Below are 19,640 nucleotides of genomic sequence, written 5' to 3' on the forward strand. Positions count from 1 at the left end.
GGGGTTGAAACCATATGGTCACTGTGGTCCTTTGCAACCCAGGCCATTATAATTCTGTGATTCCATGTGTGCAGAATGATGCTGTGAGAAAACAAAAGCCCATAAGGTGAGAGGTCCAGAGAGCCCAGGGTCTTTCCCAAAGGCTGGTTCCTGTGGCAGGATTCTGTGCCAATGATGAGTCCTCCAGCTGCTGCCTCCGAAGGCCCATGGCAACAGCACAGGCCAAGGCCAGTGGCAATCACTGAGACCACAACCTTGGCTTTCATACTGAGCAACTCTTGTTGGGTTTCATCTTCTGCTGGTTCATCTAGCTGCACCCTGAAATCATCTACATCACTGGTGCTTCCAGTCTCCTGTTTGGAGCTGAACTGCCACACAAGGAGCAGGGCACCTGGTGGTTGTTTTTTTCCCTTGGGACTGTACATGTCATGCCAGCAGACCTCCACCTTGCTTCTCTGCTATTCTTGAGTGTCAGTCTGTCAAAACGGGAGATGGTCCAATGGGTTCCCATGCTTCCCCATGCAGCTGCACAGGTCATGCTCCAAAAGCTCAGTCACGATTCAGCAATTTAATGACATTAAACAAGGACTGCAAGGAGACAGACTGCATTTGTCACTGCATTTCCTGAAGACGTCACCCCCTTTGCACAGGATATGGGTAGGGACACGGCAATAACTAGAGAATACTCCTTTAATACAGAAACCATGTTTTCAAGATTGCTACAACACAGTAACAACATATGTTAAAATAACACTATATGCTAAAAAATTATTACAGAGAGAGTTAAAATCTTGTTAGTGATATCTGAAAAATGTACCTATTTCTTCTGCTTGTCCTGCAGTATCACCTGGATACAAAACAAAGCTGGAAGAGCAGCCCCAGGCCAGAGCTACAGCCCATAGAGAACAGCTTGTGTTGGAGTGGGAGGGCTGGCGGAGCTGCTGCCCATTGGAGAGCCATGTGGAACAGTGCCTGAAAGGTGGGTCCCATGGTGGGTAGTGGCTGTGTTGGTGTTTTGTTGTCCATCAGGGTGAATCCACCACAGTGCCTTGGATATTCACATGTTCCAATGAGCTGTTTGTTGCAAAATGAGATACTCATTAGGCCAGCTTTTACTCCCCACCTCCTTAGAGAAGACAACACAACAAAACTTCCAAACTGCAGATGTGTTTCTTAGGAAATCCGACATTTCCTAAGGTCTCCCTATAAATATACATATATATATATATATATATATATATATATATATATATATATATATACACATATATATTTTTCTGAGAGAGAAACAAAATCACAAATATATACATAAATAAACCTAGGGAGTGAAGCATTAAGGCAATATTTCACACATACACACACACACACACACACACACACAGAAATGTTTGCCTTAGCCACTGCTAAGTTTCCTTAGCATTAATTCCCAGGCATTAAGTTTCCAGGAAATTCCCCATCGGGACTTATTGTTAGCTTGCAAAACTGTCCATTGCTGCTAACACTGTGCTCCTAATTGAGAATGACGATGTCACATAAAGAGTAAGATAGTTGCAGATAAATTCAGGTTGAAAAGTAATTGCCATGAGCTTCCGACTTCAGTCCTATTTCCTTACTGCTCACCTTCTAGCAAATATCATGCAACCAAGGCTGCTCACAGAAGAACCTGAGCAATTTTTATTCATGGTCATGCATAAATTATTTGCTGTGCCTCGTGAAATGTAACCTACAATCAGAGGCTGGACCACCTGGTTCAGCTCATCAAACAGAGTCCAAGCAGCACACTTTAGCAGAGCGCTCACTAGAAGCCATTCATGGACGCTTCTACAGTGTGATAGGAAAGGTGTAAGGCAATCCCAGTGACACTCAGCAACAGAACCAGAATGGTAGTGCACGGTTTATAAATGTAAACGGAGAAAAAATTACATCAAACAGAACAGCAACAACTGAAACTCAGCGAAGTTTAGCAAAGATACTCTTTTGATGAAAACATCCTTGAAGGAAGAAAACACAGGAAATATGTAAAGCAGAAATTTTGTTTTCCAAAGTGCAAGAATGTTCTCAGCATAATTTAAGTCATCTATTGCCATTGCAATCCTGATTGCTACAATTGCTTAAGGTAAACTTTTTGACTGCACCTATTGCACGCTTTCTCCACAGCTGTATAGTAAGTAAGAGCCTTCTCGCGTATCAGAGATAACCTTCACTGTGACTAGTTGGTCTGTAGAAGTTCAATTAAGTAGCTGACTTATTTATAAACGATGTTATTCATCTGCATTATTCTATTTTATAATCTGGGGCATGTCACTCCAAGCTTGAGACTTCTTTTTGGCAAGTTCCATCCATGACGGCTGGTCTGGTGCAGCAGTACTGGCTTTCTTCAAGTGGCTGATTTCATCTTTATCTCCTGATGCCGGTGACTGAGCTACTGTGAATAAAACAGAGGTGCATTTCACACCAGCTTGCTGTGCAGCTCTACATTCTACCCTTTCATTAAAAATTTGCTGAGTCTTGCTCTTCAGCAGAAAATCTTTGCATTTCACATCAAAACTCCTATGATACATTATGGAGGCAATAACCACTAACAGCAACACAAGAATACATTTTTTAAGACTAATATATCTTGGTTCCTAAACTTATAAAAAGCAGTAAGAAGACCTCGATTCTTTGCCATGCCCTGAGTTCACACCTAGGCCAAACAAGAGCACTCATTTCAGCCTTCCTCCCAGCCTTCAACCCACTGATGGGCAGACAGGTGGTTCTTGTGTGCTTAGGGAACCCCACGGAAACTGAACGCTGTTGAAAATAGTTCTGCATGCATTTTACCTTTTACATGTGGGACCCGATCCTGTGAAATGATCTGGCATTGCTGATTCACGTTTCTTTCAACACTAGTTGTGACTACAGTGTAATCAAAGCAGAATGCAGCACCATAAATCTCCAGCTATGAGTGCTGAGAAAACAATTTGCCCTAGGTGATTTGGGACCAGGGAAGGAATTAGGATCTAACCCCTACTCCTTCTCCAGTACGCTCAAACAGGATTTCTTAAGACAAGGTTTCAAGGTAAGAGCAATACATTTTAAGCATTTTCTTTCCTACCAGAGACAAAATGTGACAGTGAATCAGTTCTTGTCAGCAGCTCTTTTGCTTCAGACTTTGACTCCTTCCTCTGTTCTTCAGAAGTGATTTTAGGTGCTAAGTGTGACTGTTTGTTCCATTGCTGTTTCACTGACACCTAGGTACATAGAAGGTTAATAACACAGTCAATAAATAAGACCAGCCTGGAAGAATATGAGCAAAAGGAGTGGATTTGATGCCTGTCATGATCTAAGGGTCACACAGACTGATCACACACTGGTTCACTCCTCTCACTGGAATTGACACCTGTTCAGAGAGCTCTATGGGTTTCACATTAGCATCCATAATACTTGGTTTCAAAAACCAAAACTATCCCTCTGTCTATCTTCTTATTTGTAACAGTGTCTCCTAGTAAGTTGTTATAAAGACAAAATATATGCCAAGCCATTTGGAAACCTCCGCTAACGTACATAGGATTTACAAACAGCCTCACTCTCTCACACTTCCCTTCTACCTCCCAAATTTTGTGGCTTAGGGCATTCAAGTTTTGGAGGACTGAAGGTAAACTTCCATGAAAAGGAAATGAAACACATCCTCCCGTGATTTCTCTTGCCAGTATAAAAAACTACTCTGATAGTGCCTGGTGTCGTGTGAGAGTAGGAGTAGCACAGTGGCACCACGCCTCACACACAGCAGTCAAGAGCATCTTGGCATATTTCTCTGCTCGCTGATACAGGGAAATGAAATGTATGGCATGAATTTTAGGGAACGCTGCCAGCTAAAATCTGGAGTTTCCTATTTGACACAGAAACTGTACTTTGGGATCATTTAAACTCTCTGTGTTTTAATTGCTATGACAGTGCTGAGTATTTTTGCAGTTTACAATCTCTCCTAGACATTTTATTAGGTTTTACTTCCTGTTAATCTAAACCACTGCTATTTTTTTTCATCATCTAGACATCTTTTTCTATTCCAGGATATAATACAGTAATCGGGTTTCTTATAGTACCATTTTAAGCAAGAAAGTAGGTCATTTGCACTGGGAATGCTAAACTGGTGTAAGCCACTCATGTTCCTGCATCACTGCTGGGCCCTTACTGTGCATGAGGCAACACAGGCAGCAGTACTCACACGCTGCTGCCTCCATGAGCCAGCCCAGTAACAGGGAAGCCTTGTCAGTATTCTGTATTAATGCCAAGTGCTTCTGCTAGCACAGCTTTGTCACCTGGGAAGATCACTTGCTACCGGTATCACCTTTTTTTTTGCATAGGATCTTTGAAGCCCATATCCTACAGCAGCACATTGTGCATTTCAGTTATATACAAAGAAACAGAATTTATATCTTGGCAACGTCTGCAAGTGCAAATGCTATTTTTATCCTGTTTCACTTCTCAAACATTTAAACGTTGTTGCTTTAAAATCCTTCTGGGACTGGGCTCTACATTCAGTGTTAGATCGTATAGGGGATTCAATGAAATGGTGGAGAGAGTATTGCATTGATCCCATTGCTCTGAGATGGTACAATACAGTACTGCATTTTGGTTATCTTAGCCTACATTCCACACCTGACCTCTGCTAAGTATGCAGCAGGCACCTACGAAATACATACCTCACATCGTTCCAGGATTTCTTGGACATATAAAATTACTTATGTGAATAACCAAGGAATTCTGCATCTATAACACACTTATGAAAGCAGCATCTGTGTTGCTTATGGTTATACTCATTAAGTATCTGTCATCATTATGGCATCTGAGTAGTAAAATAGCAGCGGATTAAAGGAATATTAAGGAAATGTAATAATATGAACAAAATTTGTACTGTAAGTACCTCTGTTCTTTCCTTCTCTTTACTCTGTTTCTCTGTATCTGATTTAGTATCCGGAGTGGCAGGTTTATCTCCATCAAGCTCCTGCTGTGTTCCCCATTGCTTCTGCCTTGCGATGGTGATCCAGGCTGGCTCTGCGGGACTGTCAGGCTCCCTTCTGGAGTCTCCAGCAGTCACCAAAGACACGCTCCTCTCTGTTGACAGATTGTTTAGACGCATGGTTATTTGAAAGAGAGCTGTAATTAGCTTCAGCTCTCACTTGCTCAATATGCTGATTTGTCACATGAAGTGTGATAAGCCTGAGTAAATAGGAACTCTTTTCAGATTGGTCTCCAGAGAACAATCCTCATGTTTTCACAGTCCTCGTGTTTTCACTAAATTACCACTCTACTGGTGGAAAACCTCTTCTCACCCTTTTTCAGTTAGAGTCCAACGCCACGGCCTTCACATGGGGGAGATTCAGGAAAGTCAATCAAGCTTTATGAAACCACCCATTTTACAGGGTCTCCCCTTATGCCCCCTCCATTCCTATTCCCATACAGCAGCAGCCAGTGCCTTATTCTGGTTGCTCCCTTCCTGTGACCTTTATAGCCTCTCTGGCACAGCCCCCCATCGCCTGAACACACAGAAATACTGTTAACACTGCTGACACCCACCACGTTCTGCGCTTGGGCCAATTGCTCTCATCACGCTCTACTAGAGCGGAGATTTCAGAAAGACAAGAAAAAAATCGCATTTCCTAGAGAAAAGGGTCAAAAGTGCTATTCTGTTTTTCTCACATTCGCTATTAGGGAACAAGTGATATGCAGAGGTATGGGGAAGTGAAATGCTGTATATTCAATCACTCTGTGCAGGGAAACCTTGTCTGTAGACTGGACAGAACTGGATTGAGAGAAAAGCTTTGGCTTGGATTGGTTTACACTGCACCCAAACATCAGTTTTACAACAAATATGGAGCCAATGCATGGTTTATGTGAGGAATAACAGTAGTGCTAACATAGGGAAAGACAGCTTAACGTTTCCCGGGCACTTCTGGTCACTACATTTCCCAAATTTCTAGAAGGCTATTTCAGAGCTGAAGTTAAGCATCCCCATCCCAAAATCATGCATAATTCTGCCCCTTACAAACATTTGTTATCTCTTCAGTATCCTGCTCAGAGATGTGCTCGGCTGCTGTGCTGGCATGGAGCTGTGCCTCTCTGCCTCAGGACCCTGTGGAGATGGCACACATTTCTGGAGAGCTGTGATCTAATTTAGAAGAACGTGGCCCCAGCGCCAGAATTTAGTTAGCATGAAAACATAACTAAAAAGCCTATGTCAGCTAAAAACCACAAAAAGAGAAAACAAGGTTTCCTTTAAGGGCAAAGGAAGATATAGGGCCAACCGACATGAGAATTTCCCATCACATTTACCTCATGTGATCTTGTAGGGAAACCTCTGAAAAGAAGCCAGGAAACCCAGTTGTGCAGACACCACATAGACAAAGAAGGGTCCCAGGACACTGAAAAGTTCCCCTCCTTCCTGCATGGCAAGTTACTCCGAATCTCTGCATGCCACCCACATCCCCCATCTTTCCACGCCAACAGCTGTTCCTCACATAATCATTCTCTTCTCTTTGCTGGCTGCCCTTACTTCAATTTTGTCTCATTTTAAATGACGATAATTTAATGCTGGGAAAGATGTCCAATGTCATCTGGTCTACCCCTTCAGATGTAAGGCAGGATGAGTTGCAGTATTTCACATAAGCTGTATTCTGACCAAAATTTGTCTAGTCTGTTCTTAAAACCCTCCAAAGACGGGGCAGAACTCACAGCCTCCCCACACAATCTGTTCAGAGACTTTGCTGTTCTTTCTCCACTAGATTATTTTCCCCATCAGGTAAGCTAAATCTTCTTTGCTCTAATATAAATCTAAACTTCTTTTCCTATACACTGCAGTTGTGAGCAGATTACTCACATTGTCCTTATGACAATCTGTTGTGCATTTGAAGATTTAGACCATATCTATCTATCTATCTATTAGCTTTTCTGATAAGTTATATTATCTGGGTGCTTTTGTAGGTACTGTCCTAATTTGGTCCTAAATCTGGACTACCTCAAGTGCCTTGGAAACTGCCTCCTGTACGCATCAGTCACTACCATCAGGCTTTTTTGCAGTATTACCTTATTCTTATTTCAAGTTTAGTTTTTGAGCTCTAGATCATCTTATTTCCCCTCTCCCCTTCCCTTTTCATATCTGTGCATCTGATTATTTTTACATACAGAGCAGTACTTTGTACTTTTCTATAATAAAATTATTCTTTTCAGACTATGTCTCCACTTTCTCAAGAGAACTCTGATTTCTATTCTTGTTCTCCACTGTGCCTACAGGCTTTCCAGCTTGCAAATGTAAGAAAAATACACTTAGATCTGTCACCCATGTCCTTAAAAATACTGAATAGTGCCAGAACGAGGATGGCCACCATTAAAATGACACTGAAACATAGCCAGCACAATCAGTAGCTCTGCACCAACCCAATGAATAGCTTCACCAAGACTGTACTTCTAAGAGTGTCATGAGGGGATGCCATGTCATGCTATCTTGTGGGCATTCATAAATAGCTCAGTCACTCCTTTCAGTATTTCATTTTAAGCGTTATATACCACCCTCTTACCCCATTTTCCACACCTCACCTCCCTTTTCAAGACAGGCTACTTTCACTTGTTTTCCGCATTTCTCCAAGACAACCAGTAGCAGCTCAAGGACTACAAAACAGTCTTCTCTATTAGGACTAATTTCATCAAGACCATCATAACTAAAGCCACAAAGCTGAATTGATTGATGCGATGTCTGCTAATATATCCACAATCACATTATCTCCTTTGTTTGTAGGTCATGCCCATATATCCACTTAGGCAGTAAGTAATTTGGGCAAAACCCATTAGTGCACTGCCAAGAAAATGTAGGCTCCGTGCTTCATCAGTTCCCAGATCACACTGCTACGATAAGCAGACTGACTGCCACTATTGAAGGTGATGGTGATGTCTGGTGTTCCTCAGAAGCATCCCTTAATGAATATCCACACAGCAGTTAATATTCCCAAGGTATTATCAGTGTTACCAAGATGTTTCTCCATTGAAACCTCCCTCTGCCTGGCCAGCCTCTTCCTGTAACTCCATCCCACCAAACACCCCCTTTTGTCCCATGTTGAGGCCTCAGTTTCAAGACAAGGTCTTGTACAGCTGGCACACCACCACACAGGTCCTCATCCATGATAACTACTGCCTTTAATACCCTGGTCCTCACAAATACCAGTTTTCACTCTGAAGGCCCTCTCAACTTACCCACCAGCCTTTCCTTGATAGTGGGAGCGCAGCACCTGCCTTGGTTCTGTTGGGGATGTTACTTCTTAGTCTGCCTGATTCAAAATCACCCTTTGTGTTCTGTCCCATTTTCCCTGTCACACCACAGGGGCTTTCTGTAAACACTGACTGAGCTGTGTGTTGCTCTTCCTCAGCTCCCACCAAACAATCAATACTGACAATGACTGCCATCCTCTAGTTCTATTTACTGTACTATATGTAATGGTCTTACTGCTATCTGCGCTTCCATTTCTGTGTTATCTTTGTGTATTTAGGATTCCTCCTCCTACAGTTTTGATGTGCATTTCCTAGCACAACAGGGTTCCCAATCCCTCAGTGATATCTCAGGAGGCTGCTGTTACAACAGCATTTTCCATAAGGCAGATATTACAGTGGGAGGTGTCAAGCACCTGGGCTTTTCAAATAATTTTCATGTTGTGAAACCAGAAGTCCAGGTAACACTAATTAAAAGGCAGCCAAATTAGAGCTGAATATGATTCTGCAAGAGATGGTATCTGAATGCTGCTGTTATAGTAGCAATGAAAAAGCTCTTTATCAACACCTTTAAAGGTTGAAAGATAATGTACCTGTGCAGGCCTGACTTGCGACAGCACAGTACCATCATCTATTCTGAGCAGGATCAAGAGCTGATCTGCTTCTGGGATAGGTTCTCTTCTTTCATCAAGTAATTACATTTTACTCTTGCTACTGTGAGTCTTTGCTACAGGAAGTATGTCAGACAGGGAAATGTTTTCTTCAGCAAAAAAAAGTCAGATGCAATCTGCAGAGTTTGCTACCTTCTCCCTTATCAGTCAGCTAAAATTACTGCAAGATGAGGAACACCCTGCATTGTATTCACAATCCACTATCTTTCCCATTGCCCAGAGGTCCTTCACATCCTCCTGCATCCATCTAGAGAAGGTGGTGTGTCAACATACATGTATTGCTGTTCCAGCTGCTTTATGGTACTAGCAAAAGATGAAAGGTGGTGAAGTAATACAGGACAATGTATGGCGGAGAGAGTCACTCTCAGAGTTTAAGGTGAACTGAGTCTCTCCTATGAGACTCTGGGGTTCTGAAGAGCACTGAGAAGCCAGAAGCATTCTCAAAAAGCAACAATTCACAGGATGTGATGTCTGCACACCTTCCTCATTTCAGTGACTATCTAGATCCCATGAATAAGTCCTGCCTCCGATCTTATCTCATCCGGTCACGAGGCAGTCAGAATGCTTTTATAATTCACCATGCACCACACATCAAAGCTCAGCATTTAAGGAACCAGCTAGCCATAGTGAAACCAAGAGAACTCAAAAGCACAGTCTAATTCCCATTTCTGACGGAAGTCACACACATGGCAGCTAGCACAAGAGCTCCCCGTGGGTATGCTCTGCAGAGTGCTGAATGCAAGCAGAAGCATCTTCTGCTGAAATCTATGCAAGGCTGACATGCCACAAACTCCATAACAGCTCTGTCCTTCAGTTCTCCTTCCGTGAAGCAGGGCTGAGCCTCTTGCTTCCATGGCACACTCCAAAATTTCCAAATAAAACTGAACTCTGAATTACATTCTTTGGTTCTTATTACAGTACATTTAAATAATACACTATTCAACTGTCTATTTAATAACTTCATAAACTAATAAGGGATAATAAGTCAAAATCTTCTTCCATCCATTCCACCTACAGCTACCAAGCACATGCCATTGAAGGCCTCTTCACAGGCCTCGTTGCTCAGGCTGCTGGCAGCCAGGCCCATGCCCTTCACCACTTCCACAGCTCTGAGTCTCACTACCAGACAACTCCCAAACCAAACAGAACCCTCTCTCACCTTCTGAATTCTTTCCTCTCAGATAAGAATCATCCAAGCTCTTCTCAGCTGGGTCTGATAGCAGCAGGGTTGGCCCAGTGCTCCCTAAGGGGAGAAATTTCCCTGCTACAGTTGTTTAATGCAAGTATCCATTTCCCTCACCATTTTACTAAAGATTTCCTTTTCCTTAGAGACTATGGCTCTGCTCTTACAAATGAAATTTCTTCTGCCTAAATATTGTGAATATGAAAGCAGACACTTCCCATCAATAGCTGGGTTTATTCTTTCACATCTATCTGACTGGCTGTGTGAGCAACAAGATGAAGATACAGTACTATTTATGGACTAGAGAGGATCTATGATTGACTTGTTACTGCGTATTGGTGTATGCACACACAGAAAAGTGAGAAAAATACATGCCTACTTCTGTCTGCTGACAGACAGATACACTCAGTGTATTCAAACGTGTGTAAGGTTGTGAGTGTGCACTGCATATGTGAATAACCACAACAAAGACATATTTTAACATACCCCTGAGGTTTAAGGATCGATTTGTTTTAGGTATGGCCTGAGATATTGTACTTGTTTTCTTTAAATCTAAAAACCTTTGTGTGGACAAAACATTGCAGAGGCTCTTTGTAACATTTAGATCCTGTCCCTGATAATGAGCATCTTATGCCTGCGAGGACTGCAAAGAGTGATTGCTTTTGCCATATGTTTTTGCAAGCAGAATATTACAACTGCTTGAAGGACATATCTCTGGTAACAGCAAAGCTAACTTGCGTATTCACTGTGTATTTTGAAAGCAAACATATTCTTAACTAATCCAAACAACTATATACAGGGATATAACCTGCCCATATACACGTGTCATTGTTTTGTAAGACTGCTCATGTGTGCATTCCACATCGTTATATCTTTGGTCAGTCATGAAACAACAGGTATTTCCACAAAAGAGCTTAAAAACACAGATGGCATTTAGTATATACCCTGCCCTAAATATTTCTCTTTGTTTACTAATGTACGACATGCATACAAATACACACCCAGTTCCTTAATTTCAGAGCACAGAATTCGACAAGATCTGGCAATGTATTTCTGGCATTTCCTTCTTTAAGCTCCGTGAAGAATTTGACTTTTGGTTGGATCTACACCACTGATACCAGGAGAGTCTTTTTTATGCCAGAAGGTGCTATGTTTGCACTGAATTCTATTTCACTGCTGGAAAGCAGCCATAATACAAAAGAGCTTGACACAACCTAAAAACAAATATATTTAGGCTAAATAAATAAATAAATAAAAATAGAAGGGTGTCTTCTTTTCAGCTATAGGCAGGACAGCACTAGAGCAGTGTATTTTATGTAGAGAGAAACCTTTTTTTTGCTGCTTCAAAGCCCAGATTTCCTAGGCAATGCATACCGGTTTCCTTTGCCATTACAGACACTGTTGCACTCCCAGTTCCTTTTCTCTTTTAGAGAACATCTCTCTGCTACACTCAATGACTTTAAAATATTCTCATGTGCACATCCACATGGGTATTACTTACGGCTTTGCTCTTGTAATAACTTGCTAGCATGTGTTGTCTCTGCCCTTTACAGGATTTACAGACTATCAACCCCTAAAAACACAGCTTAATTTTTTTAATTCTTGCAAAGACTTGTGATTTTAGCTCTGGAAAAATTCCTTCTCTGGACAGATAGAGTGACTGATTTCACACATCCATTAAAAAGTCACCTTGCAGCTGCACAGAGACCAAATAATCCCCTGCTCATTCCCACCTGGGGAATGAGCAGGGGATTATCTGCAGCTGCTGCTTTCCCCTTGGTGGCACAGCAGCCTGCCCACAGCCCTCACGGGGCTTTGGTACCAAGAATGCTGAGAAGCCAAAAATTGAGCTCCATCAACCAAACTGCTCCTGTTCATTCTGTGACACAGTAGATTGACTTTCTGCAGATGACTGTATAGGAAAAGGGTATTACACTCCCTTGCATTATGATTCCACAGCTTGCTTTCCTGTTGAACAGAGGAATTTCCTAACACTCTGCGTGCAGAAACTTCCTGACAGTGCCAAGTGTTCCTCAATAGCAACCACAGATCTTAAGATCATTGGACAAAAAAAACCAATAAAGTGGGCAGCCTAGAATATCTGATTGCCAGAGTTTGTTGTTAAGCCGCATGATCGATCCCTGCAAGAGAGATGCTGATAGTGCTTTTCAGGTTTCTGCCACTTACAAAGATACTCTCCTGAGTCACTGGGCTGAGGCAATAGTTTCAAAGAGCTTAAAATGACATCTGGACAGGAGTTCTGCACTGTCCCATTTTCCCTCATGGCTGAGGATGCCCTAAAGAAGTAATACAGCAACTCTCCTGTGTGATGCTCCTTAATTCCCCCCCACAAAACCTGCTGTTGTGCCCAGATGGCTGGAGAAGGTGGGGTACCTCACCTGTGGTAGCCAGCTCAGGCTGAGGTAGTGACTTGATCCTATTTCTAAGGAGAAAGGTCTGTAGTGGCACAGGAAAGACCCAGAAAGACCTCAGGTCAAGTTGGAGTAGAGTGTTCTCTATTTAGAATTAAGCATTTACTCCTGACATGCTAAAATAGCAGAATACATTACAAAGCTGTTCAAAGCTGGAAAACCACTATGATATAATAATAACAGTGAGTAATTAGATAAGAAGACCAATTACCGCTACAGGCAAATCTGAATCCCTATGTCATACAATACCAGGCCATACCAATCTGCTGTAATACTGCCAGGTGGAGAGGAACACATCTGAAATAGTGCAACTGGACCAGCAGCACCATGTCAAACTCCAGATGTGCACAGCCCTGCCAGTGAGGCCAGGCTCCTTCATCCCAGAGCTGCGGGAGCAGAGGAGAGGGCAGGAGAAATGTGCTCCCCAGCTCCATTTCTTTCCTTTCCTCCTCCTCCTGCACCTGTCAGCGCTCACTGCACTTTTGCTGTGCCCATTCTTGCTCAGCTTCAGCAAGTTGTCTGTGGGGCCAGGAAGAGGCTTTTCTACAGAACAAGTGGCTTGCCGCATTCCTAGGTCTTCTTTCAGCTTAGTGTTCCCTCTCTCCAGGCTCAGAGCCTGACCCCCAGTGGAAAACAGCAACCTGAAGGGCTAGCTCTGCTGCGGCATGCAGAAACCTCACCTCCTCACATTCTTAAGATCAGCCTCATGACCAGACAGACTGAGGCAGGGAATAAGTTCCTCCTACATACTGGAATGACCTAAAGACTTTTTTTCCCTCACTTTTGGTCACCCTTCAAAGAGAAGAGCAGAGTTTTTCCAGTTATAATTGCTTGAGTGTACTTAACTCGTTTACTGTGGTTGCAAAGACATCGGCAGTGTTGCCTTTTCTGTTCCCTGCCTGTGGCACACAATATATTGGTCTCCGGAGGACTGAATTTTTTAACTCTAACCCAATTATGTTTTGGCTTACAATGCAGACAACTGGGTGCAATTTAACGATCTGCAGTAGACTTGATCTTAGTCCAGCAAGCTGCGGGGTAGCTAATTCTTGTTTTTAAACAAGGAGTGAGTAATGGCAAAGACGAATAAATGAACATGCAAGACTCATAGGAGACAATGTATAAATAGTGTGCTAAGCATGCCAGGCAGTTAGCAGTATTTCTGTCTCAATACTATGGCAGGAAAAGGTCTACAGGTCTGAGTCATTCACCTCACACAGGGCTCTGCACTCAGTATGTTCTCCTGCCTTCTGAATTGCCAGAAAGCAGCTCTAAATGGGGACATTTAGTAGCCTGATATTTCTCTTTCACAATACTTGCTAATGCCCTGTATTTGTTGAGTGCCATTTTGAACATCCTTTAAACAATGGTATGAAACGGAAATATCACAGGTAAAAATGCCTTACTTTGTCTGCTGCTTCTTCCCTGCTGTTGTTCTGATAAATAAATGGAAGAATCAGGGAGCAACATCACCCTTAGCTCCAGCTCACCTGTGTTGAGATTCACGCAACAGAATGCGTGAATCAGACACGGTAAGGTCATTCTTCGCAAGTTAAGACAACCTTACAAAGTATCAGGAGTCTTACCAGGCACTTTACTAGGATTTGGCCTTTTCTCCACGTCTCCGTCTTCATTTCTGGATTCAGGAGCATGAATAGTTTTGTCCTGCTTCTCCTTGCATGCATTAGTATTTGGAACAGTTACGTTTTGCAAGACTGGCTTTTTAGGCAACGGAGGTTTGCTACTAAGCTGTTCAGAGGACTTTGCTTTGGATTTGATCTTCTCATTTAAAGAACCATCAATATTTGTATCAGCTGTATTTTTGATCTCTGCCTTATCGCCTTTGAGAAAGAAAGTCAATCCCTCATTTTCTAAATTGAATTCTGCACTGTATCTTTTAATTCCTTTTGATTCGGATGACAAGTGGTCTCTATATTTCAAGGACAGTGAGGTGGATCTAAGTTTTACTTGAAAGGGATTTTTATCTTCACAGCTTTGCTGATTCTGAGATACTGCAGAAGAATCACTTTGCACTGGAACTGCATCAACAGCTGGAGAACCACAAACAGCCAAAATTTCCATAGACCGGACCATGTTTTCAGAGTCAGATTCTGGCAGCAAAGCTTGGTTTTTGTCGCTACTTTTTCTATCTTCCAGATCTGATCCCTTCTGCACATCTTCACTCAGTTTCTCGTTTTTCAAGGAGACGTTCACACTGGACAGGAAGAACCTGGTATTTAATGGATTTTCACAGACTGAACCTTCTGGAAAGTGTAGGCTTCTGGTTTTTGGCCTTTCCCGTGCAGAGGAGACAGAGAATTTCCTCAAGGCATTGAGTTCATTGGCAGCTTTTTCATTTTTCTTCCCCAAAATCTCTTCTTTGTGAACCACTGACTGACTGTTCTCTTTACCAGAAGCAGGTGCTTCTGCTGTTACAGTCTTTGCTTTCTCTGGAGACTGGGAAGCATTTGATCCCTCATGGGCTGAAGAAGAGGGATGGAATGAATCCATGGGCTGGAAAGAACCTATGAAAAACTGCTTGCTAGACTCTGATGACACAACAGTCACCTTCTTTGTCTCTTTGTTACGAAACATTTCCACAGGTACCTGATCATCGTACTGCATGTTTTCTTCTAACTCTTCCAAGCAAACATTATTATTCTTACTAGCTGAAATACTTTCTGCAGATGGTATTTCATGTGCTGAAAACACAAAAGGAAGCTCCTTATTTCCTTTATTTAAAGAACTAGTTGACACATCACTATGTACATTTCCAGAGAACAGAACCAAAGCTGCTGAGCAATCTTTTGGCTTTTGTACTTCTCCATCTGGAGCAGAGTGCAGGGAAGTCGTGGAGCTTTTGCCTTCTGACAGCGGCAAGCACTCAGACTTCACACATGTATCTAGCATTGGTTGGCAGCCCTTTGGTTCATTCTCTGGAAGCAAAGCTTCCTGTGCAACAGCAGGCTCAGAAATGGGTTGAGTCACTGCCAGTCTCAAAGCAGGGGGAAGGTCCTCAGGCGTTCCGGGCTTTTGCCAGGAAGCCACATCCTGCACTGTAGATGTGCTGCAAGGCACTTCTTGATCGCTGGTTTTGAATACAGTATCTGGCAAGTCTGCGCGCATCTCCTTTTCATCATCCTCTTCTTCTTCTGGTGTACAGCTCAAATCAGTCAGAGATTCAGACTGGGTCCTCTGCAAGAAAAAATTTAGAAAGCTCCATCACTATGTGCAGATTCGTATGTTGTTGCTTTGTTTTTTTTAAACATGGCATTTACAACCAAGATCTCAGACAGGAAAGCAATACTTGCCTCCAACACTGAGCCTGCTGTTTTCTTAGCCTACCTACTGGATGCATTTTTATCTATGAAGACTCAGAAATAATGTGTTTAATCAATATAAAAGCAATCAGTGATGTTCTTTTCTGCACAACTAGGGCTTTCATGCCTTTATAGATGGGAAGTTCATCAAAACAATGACCGTTGGCGCATGCTCGGCACTTGATTCCTCTGAGCAGACTGGATACACTGTGTTTCTCATAGGCAAAGAGCAGCATTTGAAAGAGAAAATCTGTCCCCTTTGTATTTTGCTACTCCACAATAGCAATAAAAATGAAACAAGCCATTCTTCCTAAAGAATAAACCTACATCGAAGGAAGAACAAAAAACTATGAAGCCTGTCAGGTTCTGACACACTCTGCCAGCTGAGTATCTACTCCCATGTGGCAGTTTTCTGTCTGATCACACTGTGATACAGCATATTAATTTTCCTCCTTTGTGCACAAGTCTTTTTCTCCTGCCCACCCCCCAAGAATTAGATTATTTCATAGAAGTTCACAAATATATGTGTAGTCACCAGTGAGGTCTTGTGATTACATATAAGCTAAGGACTGCCTAAATATACAGGATTATTTGAAAATGTTATTAAGCTGCTGAATATGCATTTTCACATAGTGCTTATATTAGCTCCCTGATTCACTGTAGTTTGTTGGTTAAATATATATTTTGGGTATGGGCCCTTGCTCTAAGAACACAAAATTTGCATTCTGAATATATTAGGATTTTCCCAGTTTCTTGTTTCATAAGTGCAATGCAAAGATAAGGCTCCGGTGCCTCTTGCACTTCTAGTGAGGGCCCAAGAATGTAAAAGAAGCTGCAGATAAGCCAGAAGCAAAGTGCACAGGCAGGGTTGAACAGGAAAATATTAATAACTCTATTATCTGAACACTGAAACGCTCTTCATGAAAAAACAGAAGGGCTCAATCAATGTCAGCGAACAGGTAGAGTGGACAAAGCAATTGTATAAGTAGCACCTCCTATGTTATGAGTCAAAAATAAGAGTCCTAGTAAACAGAATTTGTCTCCAGCTAATAGATCACCACTTATTATTTCTGTACCTCCTGTAAATATCAGACTAATTACATTTGGGAAGTTAAAGCAGCTCCTCCATCAAGTCTATCAGAGACTAATGTCTTTCAGACCAGGAAAACTACACAAGCTAATTGTAAACATCTTCCCACTTTATTTATTTAAGTAAGAAATGAAGCACTCAGCCCCAGCTTGTGCATCACAGACAAGATACTAAATTGTCCTGCGTGGTAAATTTCTTCAATTGTGACACAGACTGCTGTGTCACGAGAGCTGACAAGTGATCTGATAATATTTAGGCTGCTGCTACTGTCTACTCCAGATACACAGTCCCATGAAATAACAGCTATTAACCAATGCCACAATACGCCTTTTCTTATCACATCCAAATCTGAAACAAAGAGTCCAGAAATAACTTCCTATTTTGGTATCACTGGTGACTGCTTATTTTCACAATTACCTGAGAAAATCTTCTCATTTTACTGGACCTCTGGTTCCGGGGCTTTATTAAAAGCTTATGTTTAGCAGCAGAGTTATCCAAGCATGAAGAAAGCTCAGGTGGAGTTTCAAAATCTGCAGCAGGTGAAATGCTACTGTCAGAGTCATGGGGAGCTTTCATTTTAGCACTTCCATGCCTGGGGTACAGCTGCCCATCTGTAGAGCGAGATCTAGAATGAGGACCCAGTGTAACCTGAAAAAAAATCCCCAAGGGTAAAATCAGACAAAAGAAACCAATACATGACGATAACAATAAAGAAAGGGGCATGTTTATTTGCATTTTAAGGCAGTTTTCCTTCTGAGGTCCTTTGAAAAACATCGTATTCCTTTAATGCTGCACACAGAACGCTGGTAATTAGCAACAGTGAATTTTTAGCCACGTGGCTATTAAGATACACTGTCCAGTGTGGAAGAACAACTGATATTTAATTACCTAAAAGATCTGAAGCACAAAAATACATAGTCAACATGTTTCAGAAGACAGATTTATGAAGAGTGCTCTGTCACAGAGCCTAAAGGGCTGGTTTCCTTTCTGGGTCCCTCCTCCAGCTTTTGTGCCTATTACGCTCCTACCCACAGTTATGTCTGGCTGGAACATCTCTAGCTTCCTAAACTGCATCAGGTCTCTTCCAGTTCCACAACACCCTTCAAAATTAAAAAAAAAGAATAAAAGGTCAATGACATCATTGCCAAAGTCAGCTTGCATTTTTTTTTCCCTCATGTACTTATATTTGCAAAGTAACTAGGGAGTTTACCTGAAATGTAACATCTCATTTATAGACTATTCTGGGAAAGGAAATGACAGACAATTCCTACCAGTGGCCTGGAACTTCCAACCTGAACAATAACCCATCCAAGAACAACTCCTGAGTGCTCCAAAGGACGTAGTACTTTCATAAAGCTGGAATTCAGTTTCCCCCGGTGCTTCACAAGAATTACCCAAGTCCCAGAGCTGACACAGAAAGGAGACTGAAAAAACTATGAAAAATGACTTGCAACAGGGTTCTTCCTTTCCCTCTGATTTAGTTTTTGCCAATAGGCAAAATGATATTTCTAACCTATCTGTCATAACTTTAACATAACCTCTGACAACTCTTGATAAGACTCCTTTTGTAGGCTTGAAATTCCCATTCATTGCATCAGAAAAGCTTTCCTCCTTTGTCATACTTTGTTCTGCGGGGTGGAAGGCTCTGGAAGTGGTATTTTATCAAAGAGGATGGATTTACATGAGAGCAGTGTTGATTTTATATTTAGGTAAGAGAAAAGCATCAGCATTTTCTGTAAGTAGAATTCTGCACTATGCACTGCAGATAAAGGACATTTTGCAATATACCCAGGGTTTGCTACAGCTTCCTGAACCACCAGGTAAAAACTCCCATTGATTTTAGGGCAGGCTGGATCCACAGCTTTCAATCACGCTTTCAGTTATAAAAAAATAAGAAGCATCTCAGCCACTGAATAATGGATGCTCTCATTAATTTCCACTCTACAATATCTGCAGTGTAGTATTCAAACATGACTAATGTACAACAAACGATACGTGGCTGCATTATACATTAGTACCTCACAGTGAATACATTGACATTTCAGCTCCATGACAAAGACACAGCACATGTTCTCTTTCAAGGCAAATCACTATTTGCCTGCCTTGTTTTCTCAGTTTGTTGTTTCATTTGGCTGTGGGTTTTTTTTGACTCCTGCTTTTCCTCGACAACTTGCATATCTTCTCTTTGGCAGTGCTGAGCACTGGCGAATACACTGGAAAACTGAGAATCTGCTTTGTTTTTCCACTTACATTTCAGCAGCCCAACTGAATGCCAGCTCTGAGCTGACTGCAAAATCTGCCTGTCTCATGGAGCCTGGCTCTGGCCAACTCTGCTGGAGGAGGTACCAGCAGGAAGACCCCATCCTGCAATCCTCACACACACACAGCTCAGCTGTCCTTCAGCTGGTACCGCTGATTAGCATGGGGAGGGGGAAGCAAATAAGCCCATTCCAAAGGAGTGGATGGGATCACCATGTTCTCTTTCTTCCTGTTTGAGCCAGGAAGGATTCCAAGACACAGCAAGGTGTCACTGCTACCCAAAATCTCAGCGTTACATTGTGCAGAACTTCTCATCCCTGTGAAGCAGTCTCCTCTGACTTGTAGGAGTACGGCTAATCTCTCTGAAACGCTGAGCAGACCTTGCAGTTCAAGAGGAAAGCATTCTGATGGTGCTACTTTATGGCTACACCGGGATAAGAGTGCTGT

The 19,640-nt window shown here is 42.2% G+C and overlaps 1 protein-coding gene across 10 annotated transcripts in view; it reads right to left on the reverse strand.

Annotated features, from left to right (window-relative positions):
- Positions 1-672: 672 nt before the first annotated feature.
- Positions 673-19,640, reverse strand: part of CRACDL (CRACD like) — a 54,961-nt gene continuing 35,993 nt past the window's right edge. For 8 of the 10 annotated variants that reach the window (XM_015850726.3, XM_085533267.1, XM_085533244.1 and 5 more), the window contains 5 exons: positions 17,352-17,582; positions 14,111-15,719; positions 4,907-5,097; positions 3,098-3,233; positions 673-2,425 (listed from right to left, as the gene is read on the reverse strand). In XM_015850726.3, the coding sequence (XP_015706212.1) occupies positions 2,280-2,425; positions 3,098-3,233; positions 4,907-5,097; positions 14,111-15,719; positions 17,352-17,582 (2,313 nt within the window). In that variant the 3' untranslated portion in view covers positions 673-2,279. The remainder of the gene's footprint in view (positions 2,426-3,097; positions 3,234-4,906; positions 5,098-14,110; positions 15,720-17,351; positions 17,583-19,640) is intronic. The other 2 variants (XM_085533287.1, XM_085533223.1) reach the window with 1 other exon arrangement.

The sequence above is a fragment of the Coturnix japonica genome, chromosome 1 (assembly GCF_054131305.1).
Source record: "Coturnix japonica strain WE chromosome 1, WE-NBRP24, whole genome shotgun sequence".
Classification (NCBI taxonomy): Eukaryota; Metazoa; Chordata; class Aves; order Galliformes; family Phasianidae; genus Coturnix; species Coturnix japonica.